The 15,057-nt window shown below is 38.5% G+C and overlaps 3 protein-coding genes across 4 annotated transcripts in view; 1 reads left to right on the top strand and 2 right to left on the bottom strand.

Moving 5' to 3' along the window:
- LOC105227793 (potassium voltage-gated channel subfamily H member 8) overlaps nucleotides 1-15,057 on the top strand; it is a 177,879-nt gene that overhangs the window by 56,494 nt on the left and 106,328 nt on the right. The gene's annotated exons all lie outside the window — the stretch shown is intronic.
- Nucleotides 1,351-6,549, bottom strand: LOC105227782 (phenoloxidase 2). 2 transcript variants are annotated; one of them, XR_007422061.1, is made up of 8 exons: nucleotides 5,316-6,549; nucleotides 5,072-5,247; nucleotides 4,832-5,006; nucleotides 3,664-4,113; nucleotides 2,983-3,607; nucleotides 2,641-2,920; nucleotides 2,066-2,431; nucleotides 1,351-2,011 (listed from the first exon to the last, which is right to left on the bottom strand). XR_007422061.1 is itself a non-coding variant. In XM_011207292.3 (7 exons), the coding sequence occupies exons 1-7, from the start codon at nucleotides 5,538-5,540 to the stop codon at nucleotides 2,155-2,157; spliced, it is 2,208 nt and encodes a 735-aa protein (XP_011205594.3). In that variant the 5' UTR covers nucleotides 5,541-6,549; the 3' UTR covers nucleotides 2,064-2,154. The 2 variants fall into 2 exon arrangements, 1 of the variants encoding a protein (XP_011205594.3); XM_011207292.3 differs by lacking the exon at nucleotides 1,351-2,011 and having other exon boundaries at nucleotides 2,064-2,431.
- On the bottom strand, nucleotides 6,893-9,723 carry LOC105227781 (phenoloxidase 2). The gene is made up of 5 exons (XM_011207290.4): nucleotides 9,099-9,723; nucleotides 8,578-9,027; nucleotides 7,878-8,508; nucleotides 7,357-7,612; nucleotides 6,893-7,295 (listed from the first exon to the last, which is right to left on the bottom strand). The coding sequence occupies exons 1-5, from the start codon at nucleotides 9,636-9,638 to the stop codon at nucleotides 7,094-7,096; spliced, it is 2,079 nt and encodes a 692-aa protein (XP_011205592.2). The 5' UTR covers nucleotides 9,639-9,723; the 3' UTR covers nucleotides 6,893-7,093.

Below are 15,057 nucleotides of genomic sequence, written 5' to 3'. Positions count from 1 at the left end.
CACATAACGGTTGTTTGTAAGTCCTAAAACTAAAAGAGTCAGATATAGGCTTATATATACCAAAGTGATCAGGGTGACGAGTAGAGTTGAAATCCGGATGTCTGTCTGTCCGTCCGTGCAAGCAGTAACTTGAGTAAAAATTGAGATATCATGATGAAACTTGGAACACGTATTTCCTGGCTCCATAAGAAGGTTAAGTTCGAAGATGGGAAAAATCGGCCCACTGCCACGCCCACAAAATGGCGGAAACCGAAAACTTATAAAGTGTCATAACTAAGCCATAAATAAAGATATTAAAATGAAATTTGGCACAAACGATCACATTAGGGAGGGGCATATTTGGACGTAATTTTTTTGGAAAAGTGAGCGTAGCCCCGCCACCTAAAAAGTTTTTTGTATATATCTCGGAAACTGCTATAGCTATGTCAACCAAACTCTACAGAATCGTTTCCTTCAGGCATCTCCATATACAGTTCAAAAATAGAAGAAATCGGATAATAACCACCCCCACCTCCCATACAAAGGGTATGTTGAAAATCACTAAAAGTGCGTTTACCGACTAACAAAAAACGTCAGAAACACTAAATTTTACGGAAGAAATGGCAGAAGGAAGCTGCACCCAGGCTTTTTTTTAAAATTGAAAATGGGCGTGGCGTCGCCCACTTATGGACCAAAAACCATATCTCAGGAACTACTCCACCGATTTCAATGAAATTCGGTATATAATATTTCCTTAACACCCTGATGACATGTACGAAATATGGGTGAAATCGGTTCACAACCACGCCTTCTTCCAATATAACGCTATTTTGAATTCCATCTGATGCCTTCTCTTTATAATATACACATTAGGAACAAATGATGATAGCGGAATAAAACTTTACACATATATATATATATATATATAACTTTTCAAGGTCACTTATATCGAACACGAAGAACTCAGTGCCTAACCTTACCTAACCTAACCTAATTTTTCACCGAAAATATCGGTAAATCTCTCAGAATTTAATTCTAATTAATTTTACAGCAAAATAAAAAAATATGTAAATGACGGATAATGAAATCTCGATTATCACTTTATCATGTGAGAGTATAAAATGTTCGGTGACACCCGAGCTTAGCCCTTCCTTACTTGTTTTAACTAATTTTACGAAAAAATCGAGCGAAAAATGTAAACATGTGGCAACTCTGTATCAAAATATATACTCTTTAATCTTTTCAAACTACCCTAATTTGATACCCATATTTTCATAATGCATTTTTATGATATTAACTGCTATTTAATAAATTTTAGACAGATGGCAATATTACAATTCTTCTATTGCAGTAACTTTCTTTCAATTTCATAACCATTGTGATATAAATTTAATTGAAATAATTTTAATACAAAGACGGCAATGCTTTCTAAATTTATTTAAAGTTTTTTAAGTAACCCTTTTCATAAATTAAAAAAAATTAAATTTTTAGGTGGCAACCTATGCTCCATATTTTTCAGATGCAGCTTTTCTTAAACTTCTAAAGTTTAATAGCCAAATAATTGTTACAATATGCCTTTATCATATCAACTTTATATTTTTTTTTACAAAGATGGCAACCCTTTTCAAAAATATTATAAAAATTTTAAGTGCTTTACTTTATTTTTAGCGAAGAAATTTCTTATAATATTCCTTTATCATATAAACTTTATAACTTTTTTTACAAAGATGGCAACCCTTCTCAAAAATATTTAAAAAAATTTTAGTGCTTTGTTTTGGTTTTTAGCGAATAAATTTGTTACAATATTCTTTTATCTTATTAACTTTATATTTTTTTTTTAGAAAGATGGCAACACTCTCAAAAATATTTAAAAAATTTTAAGTGCTTTATTTTGGTTTTTAGCGAAGAATTTTTTTGCCTTAAACTTTTTCAACATTTAGCTGCACAACAAATTCTATCAGGTGGCAACCTCTGCTCACAAATATATCCGACAGAACATAGAAATAGGTCACTTAGCAGTCATATGATTATACTGTAATTTTGAGTGTATTAAAAAAATGAAACAAGTGGTTTTGGATAACTGGACCAATTTGAAAGTGATTAAAGTCTTGATTTAATTAACTTTTAGTCATGATTAATATTTGATAATCTTAAACAGCGCAAGATGAACACTTTCTATCTTGCTAAACTACTGATATCTTCTCCATTTAAATCCACCTCGTCGACGGCTGATCTCACCTCGTCGTTGAATGTGATAGTGACATCAATTCTTTGCATATTTCCAAATTGTTCCACAAGTCCATTAAGAGTATCAGCTGGCAAGCGTCTGTCGAAAGGATAACCCATCGTGCGCTTATCCGGATACAACTTGTCGCGCAGACCGCAGAAGGAAGCCGCATTGTCATTGCACAGTGTGGAATTCTCATCAAACACTTCGTTAGGTACATCTTCGCTGTGGTTTTGGAAAGAGCAAATATAGTTAGACACTAAAACACACATAAATGTACTGTAAGAGTATATGCGTGTATTAACCGCAAACGTCTAAACCACACTCAGCTAGCAATGAGTAGTCTCTGAGTTACTCAAGACCTACGCCGAAATTCCAACACGTTTAGTTCACAAGCACAAGCAATTCACGACTTCACTAATACATACACTTACCAGTTATGACAATCTCTTGTCTGGCCCGGCTGCTGGACCGCATCGTCGGCATAATCCGAAATCATGACAAACAAATCAAATCGCTGGCCACGAATTTTACCTTTAGGCAACAGCATATAATGCGGCCAACCGCAACCGCAGAAGTGCAGACGTGTGTTGAGTTCCGGATTCGCTTCAGACAGTGCGTCCTTATTGGTGGTGCGACCAAAGGTGCGCTCAACAGCAATGGTTACGGAGGACTCCTCAGAAAGCCGCTTCAATTGGTTTTCGCCGGGGTAAACTGGGAAAAAACGAGGCAGCAAATAAATACAGATATGTGCTGTGTTATCGGCAACCACTTACGCTTAACGGTAAATTTATCCAATTCAATTGCCAACAAGCGCTGTTCTTCCAATTTTAAGAGCTTGCCACTTTCATCCTTTATGGGGCAGAGAAAAATTCGACAAGTGCCGCATTTCACATGCTCACTGTTGTTCTCAACCACAAAGCAATACTCGAATGACGCATGTTGGAGATGCGTGTACGAGGCATGTAAACCGCTATCGGCGGTAAAATCCAAACCGGCCGCCAAGTCAACTTCGGAGTTTTGCCAAAAGGTCTCAAAATGATTCGGTTCCTTCAATGAGCTCGTCCTAACTTCAATTTCTCGCAAATTGATGTCGCTGAAGCTGAGCTGTTGCTCACTGTAGGGAGGTAAGAGTTTTTTGAATTTCAACATTATATTATTTATGTATGTGTGCCAGCGATAGAAGACCGGATCACGCATGGCGGTCATATTATGTCCAATCACGCCGAATTCCTCCATATGCCGATGATCTGGATCGTGTATGCTGGCAATTGAATTGTGACCCATATTATGCAGTTTGCCGTAGTATTGAACATTGATGGACAGATCGGATTCCTCAATGATATTGCCCAGTATATCGATGCCGGTGACCTCATCCAGTATATACTTGTTGCCATGCGACTGCAGAAAAGGTCTTAACTTATTTTGGTTTCTACTTAATTCTTCGCATAACTTACATCTCTAACGAAACCCTGATCGATTGCCGCCAAGATGCGATCAGCCCAACGCTCCATATCGGCAATCTCGACAGTTGTGTCCTCGCGATTCACATCTTGCAAACACAAATTACCGCTACGTCCCGGATAGGTGCGTTGATGCGCATGATCTAACAATTTCGGATAATAACCCTCTTCGATGGGTTCGCGTAGATTACTTAATGGTAGCGCCTTGGCTAGTTTATTGCAAAAGCGTTCGGCATTGTAACGCGCTAAAATCTGTTGATGCATATAGTAGAAGAGTTCACCGCGCCGATCCTTGTTGATGATCTCGCGTGTACCGCTATTCGGATAAACCAAGTGCCAGTGCCAGTGATGCATATTCACGCCAATATCTTCACGAAAATATGCCAAACGTTGTTCGATTTCACGATCGGAGGCGGTATAGTTATGGGGAATTTGTACGTGAGGCTAAATGATGTGGGGGAAATGTAAAAGAATGGTGTTAGAAGAACGATGTTGATTATGCGAAAAGAAATATACGAAGGCTTGATCTATGAGAACTTGCCTAACAACGGAAGTAACCTCGAGCCATTGTCTTATGGAAATCCTTATGTTACCGGAGTCAGCTTTTGGTTCACGCTTAGCCGAAATTAGCTGGGAGACTTAAAACTTCGTTCCCGTGCCTTATTCAGAACTATTATTCATGCTTTTTGTATTAATTTTTATATAAAGACTTTTAAGACTGAGATACAGTGATTCGAATTGTTTGAAGGCTGAAGGTGATATTGGATCTTTGAATCTACCGGTTAAGTTTTTATATAAAAATGAGTCTTCAGGTACTGACAAGTTCTAGTAGTCTAAAAATTGGACCTATGGTACCAAAAATAGTCGCTAATCAATGGATCTTAGACTAGCCTTAGTTATACTTTTAAAGAGTGACTGAATGATGATTTAATAAATCACATTCTCCAGTTATGTCAGATCCCAGATAACTTCATAAGGAAATTTCAGATATTTTCAAAATCGTTCCGCGAAAGTTAGTTTTTTGGTGCAAGGACACTATCTCGGTTTTCTCAATGAGGGTCGGTATAAAGTCAAGAACGTATTAAATGAGCCCTGACCGAACTACACTAAACCCAACAAAAGCTTGTAAGAGCACATAAGTTTATAAACTTTTCGGACCTACCTTTTTATTTCCTTTAAACTGCAAAGCCTTGCGCATCTTCGTAAATGCTGAGGGCTCTATAAAATTTGCTGGAAAGATCTCGGCCACTGGCGGTACCCAAATGCCACGTGTATCTCTGCGATGCAGCAAAGCAACCGAGTAACAATATTGGAAGAGCATAGCATTCAAACGATGTCTGTGAAGCAGAAGAGAACATCATACCTATAAGGGTCCTTCAGATGAAAAAACTGAAGATTTTACCTGCTATAGACACACAAGCTGAGGAAATTATCTAAATCCTCAGCTTCCATCAGCAATCTGATGAGTTTGCCTGCAATTTCCTTATGTAGCGTATTGAAGAGAGAAAAGTTTTGTTTCACACTTAATTTATCAGCGAACGATAGATCTGGCTTTGACGGCAGCTCCTGCAGGGCGAACTACATATGTGGGAGGAAATAAAGTACATAAGTAAATAAAACTGTAATTCCATGCAATTCAGATTTACCCTTATGTGCTCGCTATTAGCATAACGTTCCTGCAACATTTCCTTCACGCCGCCGTCACACTCCATATAATGGGAATCCGGTAACTCGAAAATACACTTGCCATTGTCGCGACAAGTATAGATGGGTTCCAAAGGGCTCTGAAAGAGCATTTGGAAGGCTTTTGCATAATCCGTCATTTTCTTGTTCTTAGTCGCGTTCAGCACAAACGAAAGTAAACTGTGCATATCGATGGCATCGTTTGCTCTTTTATATGAGTGAGTGCCATTTCTCCGACCGCAAGAACTTTTTCCTTATCAGTCTTTATTGAATGCTGTGGTTCGAAGAATTCACTACTTTTTCTGTATATTTTATACTGAAGTTTTTGCAAAATTAGTCAGAATTTGGGCTGATATTATTATGGATAATGACATATACATATGTATATTATATAACATACATAAATTTGTGGTTTTTATTGTACATGCGGGGTTTCCAAATATGCATTGCAATTACCGCAAAATTTTTGAGAGGTCATTGGTATTTCAAGTTAAGCTTTTTTTCAACGAAATTTGCATAAAAATATAAATTTTTTTTAAGAACTATAACGCACTTGCTGGATATGGAACTGAGAGTAATATTTTTCTAAGAGACCTTGTATTAATTGTAATATTATGTACAGTAAAGAGGATTTCTTGGAATTTTTAGTGGTCAAGACTATTTTTATTAAGAGCAGTATATATATTACATGTGCATCACGGCTCTAAGTATGCTCTCGGGACAAGACCCACATAACCTTAAACTAACTAAATATCAAATATTTTCGGATTCTCCAAACTCTTCAGTTACGAAGAGATTATGTTGAAAGAGAGAAGGATAGAGGGAGAGAAAGTAATAATATACTTATGTTGTATGAAAAGAGGGTTCAAACAAATGTAAATAAAAAAATAACTTTATTAATAAAAGATTTCGATGTTAAATTGTTGCAGGGAAATATTCCATCTCTTTATGGTTCGAAAGTACTCAATTTTCAAATTAAACCATGAGTATTGTATATCTACCAAAATGATTTTGATAACTTGGAAAGCAGAAGTACAAATAGTAGGTACTATATTACATAAACAAAAAAATATTTTTTTAAATGTTATCGATTAATTTAATTTTCGAAACCGATTATTTATCGATTAATTTCAAAATCGTTTATTAATCGATAATTATAATTTCATTATACTTCATTATCGCAACCGATTATTTATCGATTAAATCAAAATCGATTAATAATCGATAAATATAATTTTATTATAGGTTTCAAACATGTGTTTCTGTATAAAGTGTCTATAGTTTTAGATCAGTTTAAAGTACATATTATTGGATTAAATCGATAATTTTATTTAATCGATAAATTAGATTCTATTTTTTCAATAGATTTTTAGAAAAAAAATTTATTATCCAATCTCCAAAGTTATTCAAACTATGGCTTTTTTGGGTTTCATGGACAGGTCAATCTAAGATGTTTAATGTTCAATAAAAAGGTCTCCTTAACAATTGGACCCTTTCTGAAGAACATTTTACATGCTACAAATATATTAAACATGAAAAATTTGCAATTTATTTATTTTTTTTTTAATTTATTGAGTAAATAGAAATATAGCAGAACTTTATATGACGTTTTGTATAACCTTATTTATAACTGACAAAAAATAGATATCAAAAGAAATTTAGAAACGAAATGCCATATACCATATCCCGAAAACTATAAAGCCTCTGTATGTGTCCTTGTTATAGAGCTTCTCCTAGGCTTTTAATTACGTTTCCTATCGATAACCTCATCGTTGAAGATTATCTTGATAGGTGTCTTCTTCATGTTGCTGAAGTTCTCAGTCAGTGCAGTCAAAGTGTCAGCCGGTAGGCGTCTGTCGAATGGGTAGCCCATAGCACGCTTGTCCGGATATAATTTGTCCTTAAGGCCACAGAATGAAGCAGCATCGCCACAGACATCAGGACTGATGGGAAAGCAAGCATATTTATTTATTATTCCATTTTCATTCCTCAAGCTATACTCACGCGTTATTCTTCTGCAACACTGCATCGCCTTCGTAGTCTGAAATCATGACAAATAGTTCGAATGGCATACCCTGTGGCTTACCCTTCGGCAGTAACATATGCGCCGGCCAGCCGCAGCCGCAGAAACGGAATTCAGCCAATTTTTGTGGATCGGTGGGCAAGTGGTCGCCACCGATACGGCGGAAGGAACGTTCATAAGGTATGGTTACACTGGAGTTAGAGTAGGATTGGGTGATTTTGTTAGGGCCAGGCATCACTGTAAACAGATAGGAAAAATTAGTTTTTATTAACGTTTGAAATTTTCCTTCAAAGCTTTCAAGAAAAATTTCCCAAAAGCTTTCACTTATGCCCTTTTAAAAGCTTTTTTTTTTATTATAAGTAATTTGCAAAGCGTCCATATGAAAACTTTCACAAAAGCTTTCATGAATATTCTCACAAAAACTTTTTCTAAACTTTAATTGTAAGCTTTCTAAGGAGCTTTAAAAAAAACAATCAATAATTTTTTTTTCGAGTGAACTCACAATTAACGTTGAACTTGTCCAATTCTATGGCTAACTGACGCTGTTCATTCAAAGTCAACGGGGTGCCACGCTCATCGGTGATGGGACATAAGAAAATACGGCAAGTTCCACGCTTGGGTGTGCCACTTTCGTTATTCACTTCGATCAAGTACTCGAACGGGGAATGTTGCAAATGTGTGAACAGTGCATAAACACTGCCACCTGGTCCGAAATCTAGACCAGCGGCCAAATCCACATCAGATTTTTCCCAATAGGTGAGCAGCGTGTTTATAATGTTCTTTGTTGCGCTAATGATGCGAACATCGGCACGTGTCACCGTTACGCCGGCGTAACCGAGATCAGGTGCGCTATACACAGGCAACTTCTCCTTGAAACGATTGAAGAGCACATCCAAGTAGCCGTGCCAGCGGTAGAAGATGGGATCACGCATAGCGGTTGTAACATCGCCCATAACACCGAAGTCTTCCAAGAAACGATTATCTGGATCATGTGAGAATGAAATGACATTGTGGCCCTGGTTGTGTAGGTCGCCATAGAAACCGGGGTTGACAGAGAGATCGCTCGACTCAATTAGATCGCCGAGTATATCGATACCCTTGATTTCGTCCAGTGGTATGTTGTTGCCTCTTGACTATGAGGAATGTAATAAATATATTTTATGAGTGGATTATTGTAATAAAGACCAGAAAGACATGCTTACATCAGTTACATAACCCTGATCGATACTTTGCACTACGCGATTGATCCAGCGCTCAATGTCAGCTAATTCTAGCACACGTCCATCGCGATCGATATCCTTCAAAGACGTTTTGGCAACACGTCCCGGATAGGTGCGACTATTAAGACTGCACAGAATCTTCGGGAAATAACCTTCCTCAACCGGTTCACGTATATTGTTCAATGGCTGCAGCTTCGCTAAAGCATTGCAGAAGCGTTCCACGTTGTAACGCGCCATAAGCTGGTGATGCATATAATAGAAGAGTTCACCACGACGATCCTTGCGCACCACTTCATCGGGTCCCGAACCGGGGTATACCAAATGCCAATGCCAGTGATGGCTGTTCACACCGATATCCTCACGGAAGTAGCTCAAACGTTGCTCCTCTTCGCGGTCGGAAGCGGTGAAGTTTTGTGGAATGTCAATGCGGCGCTGCAATGGAAAGATATTATACAAAATATTATAAATTTGCAATGATTAAGCTACTGTCTCGTGTCACCTACTCGACTGCCTGGATCTGTGACCAGCTTGCCCTCAGCGCGTGCCTCCTGAAACACGGATGGTTCGACAAAGTTTTGTGGAAACTGTTCCACAATTACTGGCACCTGGAAGTTGCTGGTATCCTTACGATGTTGCACAGCCACGGAGAAGGCATATTGGAAGAGGAAAGCATTGACACGGTCCTTAACATAGGCAGCCAAGGCAATGAAATCTTCCTCTGTGGTGGGCTCGAGCAACAGTTGTATGAGCTGGGCGGCAATGCGCCGATGTGGCGCATAGAAGAGTGAGAATTGTCGGCGTTTCGTGAGTGGTTTGGCGAAATCCAAATTGGGCTTCTTTCTTAAATCGCGTATGGGAATTTTCACATCTACTTCTTCGCCAAAACGATTCTGTATCTCTTCCTTGACTTCGGCATATTGTTCCGTGTAGAAGCTATCAGGCACGTCCAGCACGGCCTTGCCATTGTCGCGTGTTGCGAATACCGGTTCCAAGGGGTTCTGGAAGAGTAAGTTGAGCGCCTTCTTATTCTGTTCGCTGGACATGTTGATATCTGTTGCTGACTGCAAGTAATTGAAGTTAGACGGTGTTGGGTTGCGTCGAAACGACTGTGAAAATGCTTTGAATTCCAAAACCTTTTATACCGTTTTCAATTGGTTTCGCTTGCAATGTCTGCTCCATTTTGTTGTTGTCTCTGCACTTTTTCAATAGCTGCATAGTCTTATCATATTCTTGCTGATACGTAACCTTGAAAACCGCAAGCGCTTTTAGGTAAGCGTGTAGCGTGAGAACTTAATGTGCAAAAATCGCCTCTGAGTATTTGGTTTATGAAGGCAAATCGGATGTTTGCAGTTTAGCAAAAAATGGCAATTCTAAAAATTTGGGGCATAAAAAAGGCACTTGTTGTCTGATAAATTTTAATTTTACAAATTTTGTGTGTGTCTCAAGTTATAGTGAACCACATCCGAGAAATGCGTTAAAATTAATAAAGAAAATACAACTTCTATAAGGTAGATGTATGAGAAGCATTGAGTACCGAAGTCAATTGATAATGTCGTATAATTTATATTTCTTAAGTGAAGCTTCTCAGTTAGAGCTTTCCAAAAAGTTGGGTTCACAGAATAAATACTGGGTAGCCCAAAAGTTTTTTCGTATTGCTAATCCAACTTCAACTTATTTTTTTATACTTATTTATCACGAACTTTAATGAACCAAATATGTACCATTTTGCTCGACCACTTTTTGCCTTGCCAGAAAAGCTCTTCCAGTTTTTGGCGAGTCATCAAAGACGTGTGTAGTCTAGCGATGTCCTGATGGAAGACGAAGCCCTTTCTGTTGATCAGTTCTGGCCGTTTTTTTCTATTGCTTACTTTAATCTCATCAGTTGTCGATACTAAAATGTAGAATCAATCGTTCGACCAGGCTAAAACAGCTCATAGTGGATGATTCCTTTCCAATCCCACCAAATACTCAGCATAACCTTACGAGGCGTCGATTCTGGGTTTGCGACCATTTGTTGAGCTTCCCCAGGCTTGGACTATGATTTTTTCGCACATCATTGTCGTATATGATCCATTTTTCGTCTCCCATTATTCGCTTCATGAGACAAAGAACCGATTAGCTTAGAAATATTGTTCGTAATACTGTTACTGCATTACCCGAGTATCTTTAGGAAATTAAGTTCCATCCACGATGATTCAAAACTATTCCAAACACTTTTCACTTCCCCCATCGCTGCATTTCGTCGGCGGAGTTTTAGCTGCGTCTTAAACGCTCTCAGTTTTGTAACACGAACCTTAATTATCCGTTACTCTACAATAATAGCAACAATCTGTACGTTGTCACTCAGCATAATTGAAACAATTAATTTTAAATTATCATTAAAACAATAACGGCAGAATTCTACACTCAATACCAGAGAGTGAAAGGGAGGAAGTAGAATAAGCTCAACAAATACCAAGAGGACTATAGACAAAGACAAGCCTCTGTGGTGTTGGGATGAAGTAAAAGCTGTCATTGCGGCAACATGGCGGTTCCGCTGGAGCACTCACTCTATTTCAGGCGGGTTACGCGAGAACAAAAGCAAAAAGCACATTCAATAAATGCACGTTTTTGCATAGTTTTATATAATAATTTGTTTGTGTATTTGTGGTTGCATTGTATTCATAAAATAGCGTAACTGGGCAATAGTCTAGCCGCTTCAAATAACAATTGTTTACATTGCTTCGGAGTTTGCCAGAAGCAGCTGCGGTTGTTGTCATATTCGCCGCTTCAAATTGCGCGCACCAATTGAGCTTACTAGAGTACTTTGCAATTTCCTTTCTCTTGAGAATTTCTGTGAAAACGTGCGGTCATCTGGCAGATCATTTAGTTGATTTAATTTCGTTGATGTGGATGAAGGGTTGCCGTATTTGTGATATTACGTGGTACTCACTGACTTTGCAGTGAAAAATAAATATGATAGAGAGAGAGAAGTTTTCCAAGGTATTATTTCCTCAAAGGAGGTAGTGTGACTGGAAAGGGCTAAGTATGAAAGAAAAAGGAAGAGGAAATTACTGAACCATTGATGCTGCTTTTTCAATGTTATGTGGGAGGTCTTAACTCGGTAGAAGCAAACTACATCTTATCAAATTAAGTATCTGAAAAGTCCTCGTGGGTGAACTAATAATGATATCAAGTCCAACCTCTTCAGAAATAAAGCCGCGAAGACAAGTGAGTTGGACTAAACTATAAATAAAGATGTAAAATCTTTCTTTTTCCACAGCCACGATTGCAGTCTTCTAAGTAATTTCCAACTACCACAATAAATTAATAAACTTACAACACTTAGTGATGACCCCTTAATATACAAGACGACCCCAGTGCGGTGATTAAAGTCACTTTTAACAAATTGTTAATTTGTCTCCCTTTATAGCTGAGACGTCTCGACGATTCTCGCACAATTGTAAGATTAGAATGGCGGCCGAGTTGACAGTCGCATGCTGTGTCAGCGCGTTTGTGGCAGTCGCTAATGACGGACAGGTGGGCAGTGGCAATAAAACAAAGCGTGACAGCTACGACATGCCGTGCAACCCACAGCAAATTGCATATCACACCTTAATGGAAATTTTATTAATGACAATGACATTAATAAAGTGCTAATGTTAATGCCACATAACTGCGTTAGCGTTGATGAAGAACGCAAACAGGTAATTGTCGCTAAGGCACAAGACGCTGCTACTGAAGTTTGTGGGTATGAAGACACATTAGGATGGCCATGAAAAAGTGTGCTGTTTCATTTAGAGGCTCCAAAGGTCTGAGTTATATCGGGCAAAGTTCAAGTTCCATTATGGAGACTCAGGATATTAATTATAAGTTAGAATTCTTGTGTCCAAGAAGTAGGAGAGTATGAACTTTGATAGCTGTGATACGTCATATGTTTATGCCGACATTCGTAAAGCCACAAATAATCCCACTTCGATAGTTAGATACGTCTATCTGTTTTGATGTCCAAGGTTCATAAGCATGTATCGAAAAGACCGTCGAAAAATCATCTAGAGTCTACCACAAATTTATTGAGGTGGCTAATTTCAGTAGTTCGGCCAATCTGGGCCAAGAATCTTTCACAACTACTGTCAAGTACTGATCAAAACTTGCTAGATCCAACGCCAGAACGCATAGAGACTTGGGAATACCGACTTCTTTCCATCTTAATGTGACGTCACATAACTAAGAACTACCCTACTGTGTATTTGAAGCTAGTATACGTAATCATATATATTCAATTTCTCCTGTAGTCAACTGCATCCTGTCTTCCCTCGACTGGGCGGAGCTGCAATTTGCCAAATTGAGACGTCTTCACACTAAACTGAATTGTTTGCGTCAAGTGGGAGGTGCTGGGTTCATTTTTTTCCAACATTCTTCGCCGTTGCGAACCTCACTGCTCGGTTGCGAGTCTCAAGATAGTTGGCTTGCAAGCTAAAGCGAGCGAAAAATGTACAAGACGTGGAGCAATTTGGAAAACAGAGAATCGCAAGTCTTCACTTGGTAGCTTAAGACTTATGTATATACCATATAAGCGTATATATATGTATGTGTGTGCATATTTCAATTTCTCTGCGGTCTTCCACAAAGAAGTTTAAGCATTTTGCATTCTCAAGTTGCTCTTTTTACCGCTGGAGTCTGTTGCTTACACAGCGTTTTCTTTCACTCTTTCTTCCTCCTTTCTATTCGCTTGCATTTTGGCTTCTCTGCACTGGAATTTTCAAGTTGAAAATAGTGAATGAAGAGTTCAGCATGCACTATTTTGTACTATATTGAACTTGTATGTTCGTGTTGTGTATGTGTGTGTGTTCAAATGGCCGCATAGTTGCTGTGTGATTAAGCTTTTGAGCACTATTTGTCATTTGTGGACTTTCTGCAGAATCATTGGAAGCTGCTGCATTTGATTTGATCGCTTTTGTCCTTTGATGTCTCTATCTAGTGGATTTTGGTATTTAATATTGAGATTTTGTAATCGCCAAGCTATTGGTATGTCTTTTCTGTGAAGTTATGATTGAAGATAACGACTGATTGAGTTCATTCGAAAATATTACTTCTTGGAAATAATATGTCTCCCTTATATTTCCAGGAAGTAATACTAAACCCTTACAAAAGATTCATGCTGCGATTTCTAATTGCAATGTTGTGGATTGGAGCCAGGATAGTTGATCAATCGATAATCAAATTAAAATTTATGTTTAAGTTTGGAGAGATAAGAGTAGTTGGCTTAATAGCCTTTAATTGTCTTAAGGTAAGATATAAATTCTTGCTTTATTAATATTTAAAGTGGGATTTCCAATACCCGCACTCGCCTTTCGCTTGGCTATATGATTTATCGGTTCTCTCGAGTTTTATCTGCCTTCAGTCGCAAGTTGGGAGGAATGGATTTTAAAATCGAAAACATTTCCTTCATACTCTCAGAACATAGAGGTGCGATATAAGACAGGCGCGTGTGCGGGAGTGTAGTGGAAGGAAGATCCATCTAATCTAGCTCCCTTCCAGATCTTTTCCACTATGGCTAATCAACCCGCACGCTTACACCGGCTTCTTAGGCGGAGGTGTATTCCTCCTCTGCTGATCCCGTTGTCTACTTTCTACTTATAACATAACCTGAGGTCTCCAAACCCCCTTAGCCTACTTCTTCTACTGGTGCAGGCGGTTTCAGCTCCCACCACATCCTACCTACATTTCCAGTCCGGTGGCTTCTGCTAACTAAAGTGTAATTTTTCCACTGCCTTTCGTTGAGGATGATCCCATCACCTCAGGAAGTAAAACACCCGGCAATCTATCCGATTTCAACTTCGATTCTGACCTACGTCCATATCATTTGTCTTTTATTCGGTATTGATGTCTGTTGGGTTTCCAAACATAGCCAATCCAAAAGTTTTTTTTTTGTTAGTGACCCAAGATCGGTATTGACACACGACCTTGTGGGGCAATGTGTTCTAAGCCATCCAGTGTAAAGAGGGAGTCTTCTCAACCTCTTTTATGAGCTTAGTGATGACAAGAGACGAACGTACATTGAGCTCTTCCAGGGACTTAGCGAGAAAGTGACAGTCTCGGTATTAACCTTCCAGTAACTTCTGTAGATTGTCTCTCCAATGTACTCAGGTGACGGAACACCTTAACCATCAGCTCAGCGTTCAAACGAAACTCAAAAGCTTCAGTTCTGAAGTCATTGCCTGAATCAAATTCAAGATTAAAAGTTCATTTTGAGGGTCGTAGGTTATTTAGCGTTACTCATGATGCATCTGGGTGACTTCTGGCTACTCAGCAAGCTCAAACGACCGCTTCGGGGAATCCGTTTTGAGTCCATTGAAGAAATTAACGTGAATCGCTCGCATTGAAGGCTTTTCCGGGAATTGACTTTAGCAACTGTTTCGATTATTGGAAAAAACGTTGGCACAAGGGTCACTCGAACCCACTAGATTTCAAAGGCAGTTT

The sequence above is a fragment of the Bactrocera dorsalis genome, chromosome 3 (assembly GCF_023373825.1).
Source record: "Bactrocera dorsalis isolate Fly_Bdor chromosome 3, ASM2337382v1, whole genome shotgun sequence".
Classification (NCBI taxonomy): Eukaryota; Metazoa; Arthropoda; class Insecta; order Diptera; family Tephritidae; genus Bactrocera; species Bactrocera dorsalis.
The sequence above is the reverse complement of the archived record's forward strand: the minus strand, read 5'-3'. Positions and strand labels throughout refer to the sequence as shown.

Excerpts from the sequence above, each read along its gene's own strand:
- LOC105227782 (XM_011207292.3), bottom strand. The coding sequence starts at position 5,540 with ATGCACAGTTTACTTTCGTTTGTGCTGAACGCGACTAAGAACAAGAAA. Across the intron at positions 4,114-4,831 it reads AGTTTAAAGGAAATAAAAAG|CCTCACGTACAAATTCCCCA; the intron begins GTAGGTCCGAAA and ends CACATCATTTAG. Across the intron at positions 2,921-2,982 it reads GGATAAATTTACCGTTAAGC|TTTACCCCGGCGAAAACCAA; the intron begins GTAAGTGGTTGC and ends GTTTTTTCCCAG.
- LOC105227781 (XM_011207290.4), bottom strand. The coding sequence starts at position 9,638 with ATGTCCAGCGAACAGAATAAGAAGGCGCTCAACTTACTCTTCCAGAAC. Across the intron at positions 9,028-9,098 it reads TCACAGATCCAGGCAGTCGA|CGCCGCATTGACATTCCACA; the intron begins GTAGGTGACACG and ends TTTCCATTGCAG. Across the intron at positions 7,296-7,356 it reads GTGTTGCAGAAGAATAACGC|TCCTGATGTCTGTGGCGATG; the intron begins GTGAGTATAGCT and ends CTTTCCCATCAG.